This window comes from Python bivittatus, unplaced genomic scaffold, assembly GCF_059951505.1.
Source record: "Python bivittatus isolate LINGU-HERP-01145 unplaced genomic scaffold, Pbiv_v1 ctg000690_np1212, whole genome shotgun sequence".
NCBI classification, from domain to species: Eukaryota; Metazoa; Chordata; class Lepidosauria; order Squamata; family Pythonidae; genus Python; species Python bivittatus.
In genome coordinates, this window is record NW_028277096.1 from 21,070,168 (window position 1) to 21,092,071 (window position 21,904).

General features: G+C 42.6%; 1 protein-coding gene across 1 annotated transcript; it reads left to right on the forward strand.

The window, feature by feature from the left end:
• Nucleotides 1–1,921: 1,921 nt before the first annotated feature.
• On the forward strand, nucleotides 1,922–20,792 carry RNFT1 (ring finger protein, transmembrane 1). Its single transcript, XM_088152328.1, has 9 exons — nucleotides 1,922–2,147; nucleotides 6,351–6,787; nucleotides 9,431–9,507; nucleotides 13,865–13,965; nucleotides 14,389–14,542; nucleotides 16,943–17,101; nucleotides 17,886–17,951; nucleotides 19,497–19,598; nucleotides 20,347–20,792. Exons 1-9 carry the CDS (start codon nucleotides 2,122–2,124, stop codon nucleotides 20,479–20,481), a joined length of 1,257 nt encoding a protein of 418 aa, XP_088008454.1. The 5' UTR covers nucleotides 1,922–2,121; the 3' UTR covers nucleotides 20,482–20,792.
• The last annotated feature ends 1,112 nt before the right edge of the window (nucleotides 20,793–21,904 follow it).

Sequence of the window (21,904 nt, forward strand, 5' to 3'; positions counted from 1 at the left end):
TAGGCTGTAAGTCTTTATGGTGAAACAAGCAAACTCTGGTCTTTAAATAGGAGGGCGGCCCTATTAACAAACAATTAAAATGTGTACTTAGCAAAGATTCTTATTTGATGACTTGACCAATTGCAAATTTAAATCTCCTTGATAGCTTACCCTAAACTCAAGGAATAGTAATAGCTTTTTTTTTTTTAAAGAGAGGTTTATTTATTATTTTTATTTATATTGTGAATTTCTGCCCATAGGGTTCACACATCCTGTATCTAAGTATTTTGTAAACTATGGTTTTGTTCCTTAGTATTGCAACAGGGCGACTTTAGTAACATTTTCGGATAGCAAACGGCCACTTTCTGCACAACCATGTCGTACGGCCATATAATTTTTCATACGTTCCTGGATTTGGAAGATTGGTTCCCCTTTTCCTTTTTTGTACAATACTTCAACCCATTTTAGGGTGCATGCACAATTTTTGCATATTTCACGCCCCAAAACAGCAGCATTCCACCCAGCGCATTTCCAGCAATTATGATTGACTCCATGGATTGTCAGAAGGAAAATGTTCAGGCCATTGGTAGCAGGGACAAGGAGCAAATGAAAACATGCCTCGTGATATCCTCGTGCAAAAGAATGAATTATATTTCATTATACTGCCCTTTCTATCATCCTTTGTATTTAAAATGCATTAGTCCTATACAGGGGTCTGCAGGGAGAGGGCAAAAAAGTCAAGATGGCAGCCACATCCATGCGATCAAAGCCCCTCTCTTTTTATATGCACGATGCATGCAGATACCGCTGGCTTACACCACAAGATTACCCAAGCAGATCAGACAAATTTTATCTCATTCTGCTCCTTTGGGATAAAGAACCACATACATGTCAGAGTGTTCTTGGATGGAAGAAGCTTTGGTTACAGTTTAACCGTATTTTACAAATTTGTATTTGTTTTCACAAATTGGTGGCTCACGGTACAAACCCTATGATTTACACCCAGACTATGCTAAGATTCTAGTACAGTATTTCTCAACCTTGGCAATTTTCAGAGGTGTGGACTTCCACTCCCAGAATTCCCTGCTGGTTGGCTGAGGGATTCTGGGAGTTGAAGTCCACACTTCCTAAAGTCTGCGAGGTTGAGAAGTGCAGCTGTAGCTAATCGAAATTTTTGCCTTTGAATAAAAGGTGTTAGTTGGGGAAGGGGCTAAACCATTAGGAACTTATTCCAAAAGGGAAATAAGGTGAACTGTATAAGAACAAAATAATAATAATAATAATAATAATAATAATAATAATAAGAAGAAGAAGAAGAAGAAGAAGAAGAAGAAGAAGAAGAAGAAGAAGAAGAAGAAGAAGAAGAAGAAGAAGAAGAAGAAGAAGAAGAAGAAGAAGAAGAAGAAGAAGAAGAAGAAGAAGAAGAAGAAGAAGAAGAAGAAGTTATAAGAACAAAATAAGAATAAGAAAGAAGAAGTTATTTAAACCCTAAATCAGTCTAGCCACTGCATTGCATCTGAGGAAAGGAGCAGAAACTCGCCCAAGATTCAGCCTTTGGATAAATTTTTAGCCGGAAAAGGGGCTCCCGGACTCTTCCTGATTTTCTGGCCGGAGAAGATTTTTCTCTGACTTTCCTCCAGGACTAATGAGAAGAAAGTCATCAGTGAGCATGAAGGCGTCCACTTTGGTCCAAAGAGTATATTACCTTTGACCCATTTCCCTCACTCCCCTTCAGAAAGCATTCATTCTGAGCTTGCTTTTCTTTTATTTATGAGTTCGTGACCTGGCGGGGGATCCTTCCTTCCTCTTGCCAGCGCGGCTGCATCCGAGCAGCCCGAATCCAGAATCGTTTCTCGTCCAGCAGCCGAGAGGCGACGGGCCAGCTGGAGCCAAGCCCCGCCCGGCCCCGCGGCCCCGCCCACGCAAGCGCCGCCCCCCGCGGCCCCGCCCCCGTTGCCGCGGCGACCGGCGCTCCGGGCCTGCTCTCCTCCTCCGGCCGGCGCGGCCACTCCTCTTCCTCCGCGGAGCCGGTAGTCGGAGTGAGCCCGTCCTCGGTCGGTCGGAGGCTGGCGCTTGGTGGGGAGCCCTGGCGGCTGGCATGGAGGCGGAGGCGAGGCCCGGGCCTCCAGGACCGGCCTCGCCATGAAGCTCCGGCCGCGCTATGAGAGGTGGGTGGCGGGGCTACGGGGCGGGAAGGGCCGCCGCCGCCGCCGCCGCCGGGAAGGCGGGCAGGAGCGGCGCGTCTGGTCCAAGGCCTCGGCCGGCCCTGCGTCCCCCGTCCTGGCGGGCTTGCGAGGTGCCAGACTACGACTCCCATCATCCCTTGGGCGGGGGGAGAGGGCAACCACCAGGTAACCCCCACGTAGGGCTGTGATGTAAACCAGTGTTTCCCAACCTTGGCGGTTTTAAGGTGGGTGGACTTCCAGTCCCAGAACTCCCCAGCCAGCAGGCTTTGAGGTGGGTGGACTTCCACTCCCAGAACTCCCCAGCCAGCAGGCTGGCTGGGGAATTCTGGGAGTGGAAGTCCACCCATCTTAAAATGGCCAAGGTTGGGAAACACTGGTCTAGACTGGGAAATCGATGGATCCTCCTGGAGGTCATCAGCCACACGCCACCTGTGGAAGTGTCTGGCCGTGTCCTTGAGGTGACCAGGAACTGGCCTCAGAGGGCTGGAAGAGAACCATCCACCCAAGTTTTAAGGCCTGGGCTCCCAATTCCCTGCGAGCCCCCAGTATGGCTCTTTGGGATGAGAGATGTTGCAGCCAGGGCCTGCCTGGGATCTGCCCTTGCTTAGGGGCATTGTGGTTCCTGCCATTCTGGTTGCTCCAGTCGTGCCCGGCCTTTCAAACAGGATTGGGGGCTGAGCCCTGGAGCCAAAGAGGATGGGGAGAATTACTATTATTAGGTGTTCTGTTGGTCACAATGAGAATGGGAGCAGCGATTAACATCTTTCTCCGAAAAAGGCTTACTTTAACTCCCTTCTCCAGCGATGCAATACTGACTGTGCAAAACAGGGCTGAATGTCTTCCGAAAAGAGGTGGTGGGGCCAATGCTTTCCTCAAAGCCCCCACACCCTCATTCGGGGTTAAAGAGGTTGGTTGCTGGCTAACTCACAACATCTGAAATGTCACCTTTTCAACAATGGTGGCACTTAAAAAGTAGATTTGGGGGAATGTCATAAGCCTGGCTGTGGGCTGGAAATCATGGGAGTTGTAGTCCAAAACATCTGGACAGCCCCAGATTGCCTGTGCTCCCTTTGCAGGACCCAGAAGCTTGATTTTTTTCATTCTGTTCTCCAGGAGTTTGTCTGATCTAGGTTGAAAGGATGCCTCATTTCATCATGTTGGCTGGTTCCCCCATCCCAACATATCAGGGCTCGTAGATTGTGCCAGCCAGTCTCCATGGTTTATAAACCTTAATTTATGTCTTTGTATGCTATGTGAATGCACCCAGTTGTGGCTTACTCAATGAATCCTCATTAAAACCATAACACATGGTTTAGCATGTTGTGCGAATCAGGTCATTCTTCCCTCTTGCTTTGTTGAGGACTTCTTGTTTGTTGCCCCCACCACCACGACCAAAAAAGGAAATTCGGGATTTAAGAAAACAAACGCTAGCCTGTTAGATTCATTTGTTTATTTACATTTAAATTTTTATCGTGCCTTTCTTCCAAGGAATTCATCTCCCCTCCTTTTCTGCTCTTAATAACTCTGTGAGGGAGGTTTAGCCGACTGGTTTATTGTCACTTTATTTATTTATTTATCATATTTATATAGATATTATTGTCACTTAATGTCCTTTATAGCCACTTAGGGGGGGGTCAACCTGGGTTTCTCCAATCTTAGCTGGTCTCTAGAACCTTCGCTTCATGGTGTGGAAATTTCTGTAGGTAGAACGGATCCTAATTAAATGGTGGTAAACACTATGAAGTGAAATGCTTTTTAATGGGCTTAAAGCAATTTCCGGAGTTTTATCTCCAAATTAAAAGTTGGGATTCCAGGTGGTGAAAGTTGCTTTGGCGATTGGGGTGACTAATAAATTGAATAGTAAATAAGAATAAAATAAAACTCCCATATAAAAACCCAGGTTAGAGAATTACAAGAATTCTCTTGGTAATAGGCTCACCACCTGACATTTCCTGGATGCTTCAGTAGATGATTTTAATAATAAATTTGCTGAATTCATGTTTGGAATAACAGGCTACCACGGGTCTCGCAACTGTTGAAAAGTTAACCACCTCCGTCTAATTGTTTCAATTTGTTAAACTCCAGTCTATTTCCTAAACCTGGAAAGGCTGAACCTTTTCTTGATAAACTGGTTCTGTGTTTGAGGACCTATTTGTGTATAGACTGAGCTGGCTGGATTCATAAATGCTGCGATTATATCCAGTCTGGTGGTCTAAAACAGCTTCCATACTGGAGAAGGTCTGTGACCTTGAACAGCTACAGCTGTTGTGAAATGCAGGCGTGCGGACAATCTTGGGCGCCCCAAGGATGGCACATGTAACACCTTTACTGCGGGAGCTGCACTGGGTCCCAGTTTGCTTCCGGGTCCAATTCAAGGTGTTGGTTATCACCTTTAAAGCCCTACATGGCACGGGTCCAGGCTACCTGAGGGACCATCTCACCCCCATCACATCAACCTGTCCCACCCAGTCAGGCAGAGAGGGCGTGTTACGGACCCCGCCAGCAAGAGAAGGTCGGCTGGCGGGGCCCAGGAGGAGACCCTTCTCTGCCGCTGCCCCCGTCCTCTGGAACACTCTCCCCCCAGAGGTGCGGCAGGCCCCTACTCTCCCGGCTTTCCGGAAAGGACTAAAGACCTGGCTCGGCCAACTTGCGTGGGGCAAGAAGAGTTTTAATCAGTCCTGAGGGTGGCTGGCGCCCTGATGACACTCCCCGAGCTACTCACCAATTACCATTAATTCTTGGAATATATTTATTGTTTATTCAGGACTACTTTTATATTGTATTGTTAATTAATTTTATCTTCTCCGTAAACTGCCCAGAGTCGCTTTTTAACGAGATGGGCAGTGACAAACTTGATATATAAATAAATAAATAAATATAAATATAAATATATATCTTACAGTGGCAACAAAAGGGATGATTTATACGGTGCTTTTGTTTTGTGCCATCTTCACTGTATTTTAAATTGTTCTGAAGAAGGACTAGAGGGATCATTTTATGGGGCATTTTATGAATTAAACAAGCAAGCAAATATATAGTAGCATAGGCCCTGTCCTTGGTAAGTTTGAGTACCGTTCATGGGTAGCTGCGTGAGAGTTCTTTAAGGTAGTGTTTCTCAACCTCGGCCGCTTTAAGATGGGTGGACTTCAACTCCCAGAATTCCCCAGCCAGCATGGCTGGCTGGGGAATTCTGGGAGTTGAAGTCCACCCATCTTAAAGCTGCTGAGGTTGAGAAACACTGCCCTAAGGGATTGCCTTACAAAAAATCTGGCCGCTGCTCTTTCCTGTCTCAGTCTTACAACTTTGGATTGGCAGTAGTCTCCATCCCCCTGAGAGCACAATCTAAAATGGATAAAGTTGCCAGGCCAGCATGAAATAATTGCAAGAATGGAAAATGCTTTCAGAGATGGCAGTTAAAAGCACACTGCAGGGATTAAAATCGTATCTCAAAATATTGTAAAAGGCGGGGGAATAGAAAAGACTTAGCCAGTGACTGAAAGTTTACTATGTGAGGGCAAGCCGCATGTGCCATGGGGAAGCATTCAGACATCCAAATGTTGCCCGCCTGGTCACTGCATAAACTTGCATAAACTGCCATGAGTCTAAATGCAATTGATGGCATATACATTTGAAGAACAATTATAATTATGGAATTGTAGAGTTGGAATGGATCATAAGGACCATCTAGTCCAATTCTCTGCAACATTGCAAGAAAATCACTTAAACCATCCTTCTTAGCACCTCACAACCTCCCTAGATAGATTGTTCTTGACCATCAGGAAGTCTTTTCTTTTATTTAAACAAAATCTAGGTAGCTGCAACTTATATTTGTTATTTCTGAACTTGTTTCTGGGGCCATGGAAACTATAAAATCATAGAATTGTAGAGTTGGAAGGGATCCCAAGGTTCACCTAGTCCAATGTTTTTCAAACTTGGCAACTTTAAGATGGGTGGACCTCAACTCCCAGAATTCCCCAGCCAGCATCTAGTCCAACCCTCTGCAAAGTGTGGGGAAACCAATAAAATCACTGCTGGGAGGTGGCTGTCCAGACTCTTAAAGACCTCCCATGATGGAGAACCCTCCAACCTCCATAGTTGGTTGTAGTTGTTCACTAATAGTAGATTATTTCATTCCTAACTCATGCTGGTTCTCTCCTTAATAATTCATTTCTTTGTTCCTTTTAGGAATCATTACACCCAAATCCAGAAATTTGAAGCAGATCACCACCAGTTCTGTACCATGCAGTCCAACTCGAATGTTCGGCATGGTGTACCCAACGATGGCCACAGTAATAGCTCCTCCTCCCAGGGCGCTCATGCCACAAGGTTGCCAGGAGAAGAACCTTGCCAGCATGGAGGGGATGTTCACATTCAAGTAACCTCAGCTACTGGGGAGCCCGAGGTAAATGCTGGCTCCAGGCAACATTTGCGGTTGGGGACTCATAGTCGACCGCATGGCCAGTCGCCCGGTGAAGCGAGAGGAGGTCATCCTGGGGGTTCAGCTATGGAAGAACAAAGGGACAGTTCTCTCTCTGAGTTCAAATACCTCCTTCAGTGGCTGCACAGGAGTGTCCCGTACATCTTGATTTTGTCCATCAAAGTTCTCATGCAGCATATAATTGGTAGTGTATCAACATACTGGTGTTTTAGAAACTGCTGTTTTTTTAAGAGTGCATTTGAAAGTGAAGAATGGGTTGGGTGTGGACCAGTGTGGACCTCAAAATCAGAGGTTTTGAACCCTAAAAATCCAGTGTGAAACTCAGCTAAATTCTACAACCTGTATAAATTAAGCATGCCAATTAAGTTTCCATCTTTTTTTTCCCTTGGTTTTCATAATTTTGATACCTGATTTGGGACTTCTGAGACCTCCCCAAGTGCTTCTGGTCATGTTGTTTCAACCACAAACGCCAGAAACTTGCTTTAAAAATTAGGCATGGATTTAAACATTTTTTTTAACTTTAAAAGATCCTCAGTATCTTATTTTATAGTCTTGTGGAATTAAGGCCTCATGGAAGCTAAGTTTAAACCTTTTCCTTCTGTCCACAATAGAGAAGATCACATTCCCCTCTTTTCTGAGGAGTTTTGAATTGAAAATTCAAACCAGGTTTAGAGTCCTTTTGAATAGTTTCCTATTTTTTAATATCTATCTTGAATTGTGTTACCCAAAACTGATTTTATAAATTGTGCCAAGTACAAACAAAATGGTTTCTCTTTCTCTGCTTCTGCACAAACTCCAAACCAAAATCAGGAGAAAGCCCTAAGCTATAAAAAGTGTTGCAAATTGCAACATTTATTTGAAAATTACAAGCGTCCTGTGTTTTGTTCTATCTCCTTCAGGAGCACTGGAAAAAAAAATGACTACCTCATTTGAGGATACACATTTTTATCACCAGTAAATGGAAGCTTGTTAGTAGAATGCTAACAATGGTTTAAAAATACCCACAGAGTAACCAAGATAGTCAATTGCAATTACGAAGCATAAACCTGCATTATCAAACTGATGTAACTGAACCTGTTTCAGATCAAACTCTGTTCTACCAGTTGCTCTGAGCTGGCTTTATGCAATCTGGTGCCTTCCTTACGCTGGGGCTGATGGGAGCTGTAGTCCTCTCTGTCTACCAGATTGGCGATGCCTGGTCTCAGCGAAGAGGCTGATTTTCCATGATTATATTGTAATAAGAAACACAATTGTTTTTGACAATTTCTCCCGTTTTCAGCTCCCTCAGTAAAAGGAACAGAAGCCTAAATGGTCCCCGTTTGGGGCATCGCTTTCCACATTCGGATTTTTGGTTCTCAGCTTCATCTTGAAGTTTAGTTTCCCCATTTTGAGGGGGGCAGAGGTCCACCTGTTTTATTTTTATTTTTATCGTATTTATACAGCCGCCCATCTCACCTAAAAGTGACTTTTGATGCCATTCCTGCTCTTTTCTCCTGTTTTAGGTACCTCCAGTGAAAAAAAATGCTAATGAGGACCTAGAGTGTTTTTTTTTATTTGTTTTAAATTTTTTTTTGTTCTTTTGTTGCCATATACACAGGGACTCTCAGCTCATGGCAGTGCTAGGATGTAGAGAGCCTGCTGTATCAGAATACACAGATTCCCTTCAAGAAGAATCCTATAGAACAGTGTTGCTCAACCTCAGCAACTTTAAGGTGTGTGGACTTCAACTCCCAGAATTCCCCAGCCAGCATGGCTGGCTGGGGGATTCTGGGAGTTGAAGCCCACACACCTTAAAGTTGCTGAGGTTGAGAAGCACTGCCATAGAACACTCCTTTGTGGCAGCTGTGATACTATACTGAATGCGGAGGGAGATTTTGTTTCAAAATAAACATCCAAATTGGGCCATTAGATCCAAGGCTGATACCCAAACCTCATTTTCCATATTTATTTATGGAGCAAAAAACCTGCCCCTTTTGCCTTACAATAAGTTTGTGTGGCAGCTTATGCCACGGGATAGCGACTGTCCTAAATCCCCAAGGTGAATAATCCACGATCCAGTGTGAACTGAACCAGTTCTCCTCTCTAACCGTTGCACGCCCCTCCTTTGTTAACTGATGGCCATCCTGCTGCTGGTCATCTGGAAGTTTATTTTATTTTATTTTATTTTATTTTATATATTAAATTTATAATGTTATATTTAGTCCTGGCAATTTGCTAAGAGAGCGACTTTTTAAAAGCCAGGTAGAGCTGCATATGAAAGATTTGAGGTCGTGCTATCTGAACAAACGTGGCTATGTTACGCACTTTAAAAATAGTTTCATAAAGTTGACTCCGTTGGCTCTAATCTAACTGATTTACTGAGTATAGGCTGTCCCGATTTGAGTTCCTGTTCCTTCTGGATTTTGTGCTCTGTCTTCGTTGCGTAATGGTGCCGGGGACAGGGAAGAATAAGGTAGAGAACTTGCTAGGTAGGAACACACAGCCAAAACATGCCCTTTACCAGGTTTTCCCCTGAGATATTTGAATCTCTCCATTATGAGAGCTGCAAACATGCTCTTTAGTAGTTCAGCACTGGGATTCTCACTAATCTAATTAATTGTATAGGATTTTGTTTCGCTTCAGGGCTGTGGTGCCCTGTGTACAGAATGGCCAGTTGTGTTCGTTTCATTGTCCAAGAGAGCATTAATGTTACCGCATGCAATTCTTGCTTAATTTTGCCATTTTTTTTAAAGAAACTTCAGTTCAGTGCATTATTATTATTATTATTTGGTTCATTTTCTTTTCTTTTCCTTTTTTGCTTGTATAATTGACCCTTTTTTCCTGACAGGCATTTCTCTGGGAATTGGGCTGCTCACAACTTTTATGTATGCAAACAAAGCCATTGTAAATCAGGTTTTCCTAAGAGTAAGTATCGATTCCTCCAGCAAGGTTGTAAGTATTTTTAAAGCTTAATTTTACTCAGGAGATCGATACATTCTGGACAGAAATATAGAGTGTGGTGTTAACTTTCGTTATACCAAGCTATTAAATAGTGTAGGGGGGGTTTTTTTACAGGCCTTTTTTTTAAACATGTTCATTCGCTAAATACTGACCTGGGACTTCTTAGATAAACATGTTGAGAAGTTTCAAATTAAATACGTGCAGGCCACTGGGTTATTTCAATAAACTAACTTTATTTATTTATATATATATATATATATAGTTTAGAGGCCACCCAACTCCAAACAACTCCGGGCAGCTTCCATTTTAAAAGCGAGAACGATAAAAAGTCTTTAGGTTGTAGACATCCAGAAGAGGAAAAGTCAGCATGACACCGGAAAACAACCAACAGGGATTCACAAGCGTTGGGGAGCCAAGGCGTTCTTGGAGGCTGCTCCTTCCCCCCAGTCCCAGCTTTTGTGGAAGAACCCAGCAGAACCTTTCTGCCAAAGTCAAGCATGGAGAAAAACACCCCACTTTTTTCCCAAAGAGAGGGTGAACGGCTTCTCCTTCACTTATTCCCCCCTGGCATGAAAGGTGGTGCTTTCGTCTTCCTCCCAGCTGGGTTTTGCCTGGAAGAGCTAACAGTGAGAAAACCTTTGGCGTCCTGCTCACATCAGACTAGAGCCCAAAGGCCCAATTTTGCACAAACCAGGATAAAACTCTGGGAATTTTACTTGTGACAGCCAAGTTGGAGAAACTACCCAATGATAATTTGGTGTGGCTCCCCTCCAAAAGCTGAAGCAAAGGGGAAAAGCTGCTGGAATAGGTGTAGGGGTTAGCCATCAAACCCCTGCTTTGCTTGAGTGGGATTTATGCTGAGTTTGGCACAACTGCAGTTTAAAAAATGGAGGTTGTAACCCAGTGTTTCTCGACCTTGGCAGCTTTCATATGTATGGACTTCATCTCCCAGAATTCCCCAGCCAGCAGGGCTGGCTGGGGAATTCTGGGAATTGAAGTCCACACATTTGAAGGCCGCCAAGGTCGAGAAACACTGTTGTAACCCAAGCAAAAGGGCTCTGCAGTCTGGCCCAGAATAAGGAGATTTCCTATCTGGGGGGGAGACACCTTGTATCACCAGACCACTGGGAAGACTTCTGCCTTTATGGTTCTATCCAGAGATATTTAGTTATAGTTTAGTTACAAATATCTATCCAAATATTTCTTTCAAACATTTAATATAAGAACAGGGGAATAGAATGTAGTTGGCCACGTCTGCAGAGCATGGTTGAAAAAGTCAAGACGGCCGTGAAGGTGCGTCCAAACCTTTGTTTTTCATGGGGGTTGAACAACAAGCAGAAGTTCCATTGCACTGTGGTGGCTGCCATCTTGACTTTTTTGACCATATGCTGCAGACACCTCTGAACTACACTATTCCATGTCTTTGATCCAATATGCTCTGTTGCAAACTGAGTTATCATGATGGAAATACCCCCATGTTTGTTTGTTTATTACCTTTATACGGCTGCCCATCTACCATGGGAACCCTGGGCAGCAAACAGAAATAAAACCATCTTACAAATTTACAAGTCAGTTAAAGTAAAGCTACGTTGAGGCCTTGAAAACACCTCATTGCTGGCATCTCGCGCACAGACAAGATGCCCGTGAAGAGTTGCAGACAGGCCTCCCTGTGCTTTCTCGTCTTCTCGCTCTTCCGCTGTTTTATATATTGGACAATTTTATTTTTGCTCATTCCGTTTTAGTGGCCCTGCAGTGATTGGGCCACATGTTGTACCACTGGTGACAGCTGGAAAGATTTTACTATTGTAACTCTAGACATCTAACAACCAATTAAAAAGCGTAATTCAAATATATAATAGAACAACGTTAAAAAAAAATCCCTACGCAGCCAAGATAAAAACTCACTTTATAATAAATTCAACCCTCATCATGCCAACAGCTCCGACTACCTGACCCCCAATCACAGTCTTCAGCGCTTTCTGATAACCAGCAGGGTTGAATGGCCTAGCTTTTTATAGGGCAGACACAGTAACAAAAGATGGTATATAAATGTGATAGATAGGGCATGTTCTTAAAAGTGGTATTCCTTTATTTACCAAAATTGAGCAGGAGATTTAAATATATCTGAATATGTTACTTATTTTAAGGAACGCTGATCAGTGAGAACACCACTTAAATTTCACTTGAACCCAGGGTTCCTGTTTATGCTGCTTCAATCGTTCTGAGTCTTAAGTGGCATACGGCAGAAAATCAGTTCAATAAATACAATAATATCAGAAGGATAATCAAAAGTATCATAATATCATAGCCTATAGCATTTTTAAATATTATGCATTATATTTTTAGGTAGGTAGGTAGGTAGGTAGGTAGGTAGGTAGGTAGGTAGGTAGATAGATAGATAGATAGATAGATAGATAGATAGATAGATAGATAGATAGATAGATAGATAGAGTCAACTAGACAGACAGACAGACAGACAGACAGATAGATAGATAAAGTCAACTCAAGGTAGTGAACCTCCCTAATACTTCTCCCTCCTCTCTTTTTCCCACAACAACCACCTTATGAGGTAGGTAAGGCTGAGAGAGAGGGACTGGCCCAAAGTCACCCAGCCAACTTCCATGCCTAAGGTAGGCCTAGAACTGATGGCTTCCTGGTTTCTAGGCCAGCACCTTCACCACCACACCAGTCGGTCTCTCTCTGTCATAACAACTAGTACATTGCCTTCATACAGAAAGCACCATGATAGAGCCCAGGTACATCTCATCCTTGTTCCCCCATCCTCTTTGAAAAAGCCACATTTTAAGCACCTTGCCCAGTGGTAAGGAGTTCCACAAGAAGAGAACTGCTGCAGAAAATGCTTGCCTCCTGTTCTGCTGGGTCTCACATGAGCTGGCACACCTTGGCCAGGCAGGTCCTATTTGGAGTAAGTGGCCTCTCAGATAACCAGGCCCCTTGAAGCCATGTAGGACTTTATAGCTTATCACCAGTGCTTTGAACTGTACCTAGAAACTAGTTGGCAGCCAGCGCAGGTCCCACGATCCTGATTTTCTGTGGCTATACCTGATTGTCCCCATTAGCAATGGGCGGCCTCATTCTGTGCTAATTGCAGTTTCTGGATAGTCTTCAAGGGCAGTCCCACACAGAATGCATTGCAGTAGTCATAGTTGTGATGTACATTTTTGAACACTGAAATCCTAACAAGAAATGTAACAGTCAAGTTACAATTCTCTTGCCTGTGCAGATGTTTCATAGAACCATACTCTACATGATATTTATTATCTATTATGTTCCTTCATTTCCTGTGAGACTAGTTATCATGGTTAGAGAAAGCTTGTGAACCCTTTAGAACAATTCGTAATCTTTCAGTTCTGTGATCGCCAATGTAATCAGTTTACCTAAGTCCACTTAATAGATTTGGCTTAAACAAACCACACACAAAACAGTGTACTGTGTCAGGTCTATTGGGAACACATTAACCAACATTCAGTGTCTTTTTCCAACTAAGTGTGTGTCAGCCCTTCAAGGTAGACCAGACTAGGAAACCAAAGTTATGAATGCTAATACTGTATTACTTTTATTATAAAGTTACAGTAACTGAATCTTGTTCATCTGAATACGCTCCCCCCCTCCCTCCTTGAATCTTTGTGAAAACTAGGGAGGGCGATGTCTGAGACGCTTTCTCAAATTACCTTTCTGCCTCAGACTCAGATTTCTTTTATCTGACTATTTTCTTGATTGCAGCTGTTCCTCCTATTCCTCCAGATTATTCCTACTGCCCATTACAATATGTAGCACGTCAGAGTTAGTAACTGATGGCATCTCCCTTAGCAGCAGTAATGTCTGTGTCCACCCCTGCCCTTTAATGTGGGTGTTTGTTAAAAGAAAATCTCTTTGTTAATAGGATTTAGATGAAGTTCTCTTCCACAAATGACCAGGCTCAAATAATCCTACTTTGGACACATTATGCGAAGATCTAGCTCTCTGGAAAAGGCTGTAATGCTGGGAAAGGTGGAAGGAAAGAGAACAGTGACCAGCAGCTAGCTGGAGGGACTCAGATATAGCAGGGATGGGGCACCTCAGAAAATCTGAAGGACCAGGTTGGGGCCAGATCGTCCTGGAGAAAATCTTATTTATGTGGTCGCTACCAATATGATGGCACGTAAACAGTTAATTCAGAAGCTCTGATCACAGTGCAGCTCAGAAGTTTATTGAAATGGTTTGTCCTGGAAAACTACAAGACATGACTTGCTCTGCATCTTGTGTTTAACCATGTTAAGCTATCGAGTGACTGACGCTTTCTAAAATTCTTCTCTTGCAGGAAAGGTGCTCCAGGCTACGGTGTACCTGGTTGCTGCTGTTCCTGACGGGATCGTCTGTTCTCCTGTATTACACCTTCTACTCTCAGTCCCTTCATTACAGGTAATTCAACACAGACTAATCCCCCATATCAGTGAAATGACATTCCTTTGTTCGAGGAGCATTAATTTTCAAACCACAACACCAAACCCCGTTGTCAAAGAACACGGTCAACGGTGTATAAAGGAGGAAGCAAACAGTAAATTTTATTCGGCAGTCCTAGAACTCGAGATCACCTAACCCTAACCCTAACTGACAACTCTCACCTACAATGAGCATGTCATGCTATGTCTTAAAATAGTTGGAACCAGCAAATGATACGTCTGGAAAAATGAAATGATTTTGTCTCTGTCCTTTCCTCTGTCAGCTCCATTTGGCTTCCTCCTCCCTCCATTATTTTTCCTGTTCGGTCTGCTAACGAGCCATGCCATTACTATATCAAAATTACTTTTAACCCTCTGCTGTTTTTATTGTTTTTCTTCAAAGCCTGGTCCTTTTAAGTCCTACGGTGAATTTTTTGAACTTCTGGGAGGTCCTGTGGATTGTGGGAATCACAGACTTTGTTTTGAAGTTTCTCTTCATGAGCTCCAAATGCATGATTCTCCTGCTGCCTTGTTTTATCATGTCTTTTAAATCCAAGGTAAGCACATGGCTGTTTTTAACGTCATTATTGTGTTGCATTTGACAAGAGGAGTTTTTGCGATCTTAACCCATTTCCAAGGAAGTGTTCCTTTTCATCAGGGAGTGCAAATATTGACCTGAAAGTGAGATATTTTATATTGGTGCATTTGAAAGGGGGCCCATTGGTCAGAGTCAAAGAAAGCTCTTTTCCCTGTCCTGGGTGCAGATTCAACACTGATCAGTAATGCCCATTTGACCAACATGGGAAGCCTTGTACTTTCTTGAAATAAGACCCATTTGCCTTTATAACCATCAGCACCTAGTCAAAAATAATTGGCTGCGTGGTATTTTCATATCTACTGTGTGTTCCCTGAATGGCTTGGATCACAAGAATGAAACAAAGCAATAGCAGAGGTGGGGAACAAGTGGTTGCAAACCACCTTACCAGGAAAAGTAGCATAGAGATGTTTTAGCCCAGCCCTGCTGGCTCAGACCAAAAGTATATTTAATCCAGCATCTTCTTTCCCAGCGGCCAGCCAAATGGCTTTTTGGAAGGTCAGGAATAGGCCATTTGTCTTCTGCTGCTGTTCTCCAGTGGTTGGTATTTAGAGGCCTGATGCCTCTCAGTCACGTAGTTAGAGGCAGGCAGCTATCATGTCCAGTAGACTCTGGTCTGCTTGTCCATGACCTGTTATTGTGTGGCAGAAATTTCCATAGTTTAACCATAAATGTGTGAAGAAGTCCTTCCTGTTGTCTGTCCTAAACCTTCCACCTCCCAGTGGCATCCGGACTTAGCATTCGAAAGATGTAGAAAAACATCTCTCTTCACGCTCTCCACATCACACTGCTTCTGTCATAATTTCCCCCCATACTTTCTGATTTTTATAGCCTGGGAAAAAAGCTCTGATGCAAGGGTGGGGTTAATATCTTCATTAATAATGGATGCCATAAATGCCACTGGCCCCAAGCATGGTTGAAATATCAACATGCGCTGTTAAGTGCATTTAGTAATTAGCGGTGAAAGATCTGTGACAAAGTACTGACAGTTTGATATTAATGCTGACGTCTCATAATGCTTTGAGCTATGACTGAAGAACAGCAGTATTTCATTGGGCTTAAACAATTAGGAGGAGAACAGAAGGTTTAATGACTTGATAAATTTTGATTGCTTTCTAAATCATTAAATATGATCTTGTTAAAAGTAGGCTATGAAAATCCTGCTTGATCAGCAGAGATCCAGATTTTTAAATTGGTCCAAAAGCTTTACCAGGTAAAAAAATAGTGACAATGCAGAGTTTTCCTCCTCGCAGTGCCTATAGATGTATTTCAACCAAAACTTGAATCATTTCTAATAAGCCTCCACCAGGTACCCACACAGGGACGGCTGTGCTGATCTTTGTAAAATGGCTCTGGAATACAGGTAGTCCTCATTTAGTGACCATTCGCAGTTACAACAGTGATGAAAAAGTAACTTTGCGACCAATCCTTGCATTTACAACCTTCTCAGGTCTGTAAGCAAAGGAAAGCTTAAGGAAGATCATAAGCACAGATGCGGTTTCACTTACCAATCGCTTCACTTAATGACTGAGTTTCTGGTCCCAATTGTGGTCACTAAACAAGGATTACCTGTACTGCCTAGATGCCTAAAGAAATTTCTTTGCATTACTAGAAACAAGTCTGTAAGTAAGTCCACTTGACAACATTTTTTGCAAGTGATTTGCCTCTGCCTTCTTCCTCGGGCTGGGTGGGACTGGCCCAAAGTCTCCCAGCTGGCTTTGTGCCTAAGGCAGGACTAGAATCACAGTCTACTGGTTTCTAGCCCGATGCTTTAACTAGTACATCAGACTGGCTCTCAGTTCAGTATTATATCTAAGAAAATGAGAGCTTTGCAAAAGCTTTATATACAGTGCAATTCTTCACCAAATGATAGGAGATACCTAACAATAAACAAGCTTTACCTTCTACAGTCTTCTGTGCTTGTCCAATTGATAGGAATGGGTATCTTCTTGCATTGTTCCCATTCACTTGGATCATATGCTGGATGGGAAATGAAATTCCATTGTGAAACCCTGACTAAATTGGACAAGTTCAAATTGCAGGTGGAAAATTTGTCAAAAATTCCTGTTTGTGGAATGTGAGCTGGTCAGACAAAACATTTCTAACTTCTCCATCTCCCTGATGTGCTACTTTTCTTTGCTCTGGAAGGAGGTAAAGCTTTTACTGGGGGGCAACCTTTACACCCACACTTTTCCCCATTTGTGACTTAAAGTCAGACTCCCAAAAAGGATACCTTGCCATATGGCTTCTGGACTTGTGTTTTGAGTCTTGAAAATACGTAGCAACCTGCTGAGAAATATGAGCATCGTATGAATATTTCCACTAAAGCCCATCTTTTTTGCATTTCGCTTGCTTTTCACAGGGTTACTGGTATATGCTCTTAGAAGAACTCTGCCAGTGCTATTGTAAGATTGTTCCTGTTCCTGTTTGGTTTCGATATTTTGTTGGCTTAAGGGAATCGGATGGCACATTAGGGTGGAGTTTTGGAGTCTTGCTGGCTTTGCTATATCTTATACTAAAGGTAAACACTCATATGCTTCTGACCCTCTTATACTAAAAGGAATGGAGCAATAGTAGAAGCACAGCTTTAAATGTTTATTTTTATTTATTTATTTGTCATGTTTATGTAGCCACCCATCTCACACAAAGCGGTTACAGTGCTTCCTCATCCGTATGTATGTGTAGGTGCATAATGGGTGCACACCTCCTCTTTACAGAATCCCCTTTCAGGCCTTGATATTATCAGTGGCTATAGATTCTTTGCTTTTATGCTGGGCAATCAGAGATATTGTTACACCAAAGGAGTTGCACTACTCCTATCTTTACGTGGTCCTCTTGTCTGTTTATCTGGTTTAATGTTTTTTAGAAATTCAGTCTGTCTCACCTTTGACTAAGGAAGGTGGTAGGTTCCCCGTTAGCTTTTTTGCTTCAAGCAGAGGTTAGAGTCACCACTGGTGCACGATTCCTGCACTGAGCTGGGAGTTGTTCTCCATCATCTAAGTAAAGTTACCTTCCCAGCCTGGCCTATACTAGAATTTTGTAGTGGACTCCCATCCAAGAAAACCTTGCTTAGTTTGTAGGCTCATGTGGGGTTGGCCAGATGTGGTCTCTGGCATATTAAGGAGCACATGTATAGACTTGATTTTATGTGGTTTAAGCTCATAAGGACACAAGCAGGAATTTTAGTAATCGTTGCATGACACTGAGGAACTTCAAATTCTTCTGAAAAATGCCTTTGATCCAAAATGCCAAGTGAACTATTGTTACAGGACAGGCTACAGTTCTTTTCTCTCTTGGCTTTTCAGCTTTTGAGTTTCTTTGGACATCTGAAAAACTTCAGACGGGTCTTGCGGATATTTTATACACGACCAGTGAGTATTTGTATACTCTAAAAAGAAATGTGAACTGCGGGTGAACAAGTCTGATCCTTCATAGGAATTCAGAAATGAATCCATGTTTATTTCAATCATGATAGAAAAGAATAGTTCAGTGAGTCAGTTCATACACAGACACTATAGCAGTGGTTCTCTGATGTTTTGGAAGGCATCTCTGGGAAGACATCCAGGGGATCCCAATTTAGGGTGGATTTCTGTTTGCAAGGGCAGAGAGAGCGAGTTCTCTGACCTCAGAATACCATCTTGCCCCAGAAATCTCTCTGATATTGGAAACAGGATAAACGGAGTCCCTGAAACTTCCTAGTCTTGAATAAGACCCCAAACCAGCAATAGTTCTAAAGCAGTGTTTCTCAACCTTGGCAGCTTGAAGATGTGTGGACTTCAACTCCCAGAATTTCCCAGCCAGCAAGAGTGAGAAACACTGCTCTAGGCTAACACTAGGACTGACAGACGAGGGTATCAGCCATCAATAGACACATAGAGATAAACCACATTTACACACTATTCAAAAGAGACAATAGAAAACCTAGGAAGGAAGCCGAAGGACTAGAACACATCCCCTCCAGCAGGCAACATTCATATAAGCAGGGATCAACACAAGACAATCAGGCAGAAAACAAGGCTCAAAGCAAGGAACCACCAAGGAGGAAACCACACCACCACCCACACTGGCAGGGCAAGCTACTGTATATAAACAGGCAGCAAACCCCACACTCAGCAGCACTGATGGTGTACCTAGTTGAGTAATGAGACGTCTGCAAGCAAACCACCCAGCTCAGAGAGCACCAGGAGGTCCACTAGAACTGACATTAAGTCTGTCCCAATGGCTGCAATGGAAGGGAAACAGTTCATTGTGCCATGGTTTATAGGATTATAATACTAATATAATGGCTGGGGGCAATTATTTTGGGGACAGATTTTTTAATTTTTTTTATTTATCATTGTGATAGATACGTCTGTTGCTCATAGAGGGTGATGAATAAAGTGGCATAAAAGCAGTTGGAAGGAATTGCTTGGCAGGTAGACCTCCAGCCAAGCTTTGCTGTATGGCCTTCTGGTTTATTTATTTACTCATCACATTTATATAGCTGCCCACCTCACAAAACATGACTCTGGGCGGTATACGATAAAAATTCTGAGTATTGCAAAGATACATGTTGTGTGTGCGTCAGCTCTCTCATGTGAGCACATGGTCTTATGTTAATAAAGAAGATGGCAACTGAAAGTCCTATCCTTTTATCAATAAAATTAATCATACCCTCACAGTTGCTTTGGAAAGTCCAGAAATGTACAGGCCAAATACTTGGAGCCTCTTCTGATCTTTGTCCAGGAGGATCTTTTCTGTATTTTTAGTAGAGGCTGCAAAATAATAATTAAAAAAAAAATGGAACCTGGACTTAAGGTGAGCAAAAGAGGAGGGTAACTCTGGGTCAGGGGAACCCCTGTGGAGCTGGAAACTAATATTCTCCTTTTCTCTCCAGCTCATCTGAAGTTATTTCACTTTTCCTCCTCACTTTGTAGAGCTATGGAGTAGTGGCCAGCAAGAGACAGCGTGCTGAAGCAGATGATCTTTGCTCAATTTGTCAAGCTGAGTTTCAGAAGCCGGTTGTCCTCCTCTGCCAGGTAACACTCAGAAACAGTCAAATGCCCCTAAGCCACACATCACACTACTGTGACTAAAGACTAGCAGATGGGATAAGAAATTAGAAGACTAGCTTGTGTGCCTGCGTGCAGTTCTCATCTTAACAGCACTTCCGTAACAAGTGAAATCTTCAGCACCTAATAGTTATTTATTCAGTGTTGCAAATATTTGGAGCCTCTTAAGTGTTGACTTTTGACCTCCAAGCATTCTGACCAGCGCATAAGCATTACCAGTTCTGAAACTGAGTTTTCAAACAAATTGGAAGTATCTAAAAGGTCTTTTTGGATCCCATTAGTAAGTTCAAAATAATGGCAGAGAAGCCTTGTGGCCCAGCATTGGCCTTCCAGATCTAGGCATTCAGCACACAGAAATGTTGACCCTGCCCAATAAAACTGCATGCACTTCTAAACCAATATTTTTCTTAACCATGCTGAGGAAATTGGGGTTTGTAAGCTGCTGATTCAAAGTAGCTGTGTGGATAACGGAGGATGAGATGTTTTAAGAGTTTGGCTGATATCCGTTGTTCCAGTTCTTGCTTCACACGTTTATTGGTTTGATTTAGCTGAGCACCTCTGGCATTACCTAGTAATGGTTGAGTGGAAACAGCTTTTTAAGCCATGCATAGCCTAGAATCCGTTCCGAGAGATAAGGACTGAGTAAACCGAACACTCTAATTGTTTCCCTAATGTTTGTATGTGCCTGTAACCAAAGCATCCCGTCTGCTTTCAGCACATACTTTGTGAAGAATGCATCGCTCTGTGGCTTAACAGAGAGAAGACATGTCCGCTCTGTCGAACTGTTCTTTCCAGTCACGTCAACAAGTGGTACGATGGGGCAACCTCTGCACAATTACAACTCTATTAAACAAACTTAAAAAGAAAAAAAACCCGGCTGTGTGCTTCACACTATGGACTCATTTGAATGCCAGGCATGCCAGTTTTAGAGGATGGGACTGGAAGGAGAATGGGGTGCAGAAGGAATAATGCCTTGAATGTTCCCTCCACAACAGTATTTGAATTCGTTCAGATACCAACCACAAGTACTTCTTAAGTTTCCATATGGAATTAGCCCTTTCAATGCTGCTTCGGGGAAATTCTCAAACTTCTGAGTATCACGGATTTTTTTACCATCAGTTTGCTACCAAATCAACAAAGGGATCCCTTTAGTGCGGGGTTCCTCAACCTCAGCAACTTTAAGATGGGTGGACTTCAATTCCCAGAATTCTGGGAGTTAAATCTTAAAGTTGCTGAGGTTGAGGAACCCTGCTTTAGTGCACCCCATACAGCATCTAGTGTGCGCAATCTTTAGATTCTGATCGAGAGAATCTACCTTATAGGATTTGACGTGTTTGTCCTCTTGGATGCCGTGATCATCGTAACCGGCCATCACATGGTGAGAATCATGAAATGCCTTCTGCTTTCCATTTCCATAAATCTCAATTTCAATTATGCAAATGTGGATGAATTTTCTACTTTTGTAAGTCTGAATTTTAGAGAACAAAGATTTGGTCTATATTTTATCAAAAGCAGCTAGATTTTTACTAAAGAGGAAAGCTGTATTTTAGTGATACTTTAAAAAAATGTAGCATATAGTTGATGAAAATAAATGCAGTTTGAATCTATCGGCCTGTGATTTTTATATTAAACCTTTTACGTATTTATAAATACATGTTTCTGCATTTATACGTATGATGACATGAATTCACTTGTGACCAAGGAACAGGCGAGCACTAAACCCAACACATCAGAGCACTATCTTGACTTGAAGAACAGTCTCATGCTGAAAGAAAAGTTAAAGGCAGCCTAAAGGTTGGTCACAATTATTCACATGAATTGCACTGGGAATGGTGTAACCAAATTCCAACTGTTGGGGCTACCAGAATAGAGCAGCTGTTGGCCTTAATGTATTAGGCTTGTTGCGCAAAACAATTTGGCCTCAACATCTGGATTCCAAAGAAATCTGTACCCCATGTCTGATCTGTATATTACTTCACTCTGCAGCAACCTGAAGTGTGTAAGGACTGGATTCTGAATGGATTTGATTGTATTACACTGTGGTTTACTAACAAATCATAATTGACTCAGGTTCAGTGGCTGAGTTCATCACAATCCAGGAAGCCAAAATCAAGACAGCTTCATCACGGGTTTGTCCATAATGCAAACAGTCAGAAGCATGCTACCTTATTCACAATCAATAATGGGTTTCTCATATTACTTCAAATGACTATTTGGTGAGAATACCTTACTTTTTAATTAGCTACATCTACCTTTCCCCACAGCTACTGTTT

What these genes read in the sequence shown, in the direction of transcription:
- RNFT1 (XM_088152328.1), top strand. Translation starts at nt 2,122, where the DNA reads ATGAAGCTCCGGCCGCGCTATGAGAG. An exon ending in TAAATCAGGTTTTCCTAAGA is followed by an intron (nt 9,508 to 13,864) that starts GTAAGTATCGAT and finishes CTTCTCTTGCAG; the next exon opens with GAAAGGTGCTCCAGGCTACG. An exon ending in CGGTTGTCCTCCTCTGCCAG is followed by an intron (nt 19,599 to 20,346) that starts GTAACACTCAGA and finishes GTCTGCTTTCAG; the next exon opens with CACATACTTTGTGAAGAATG.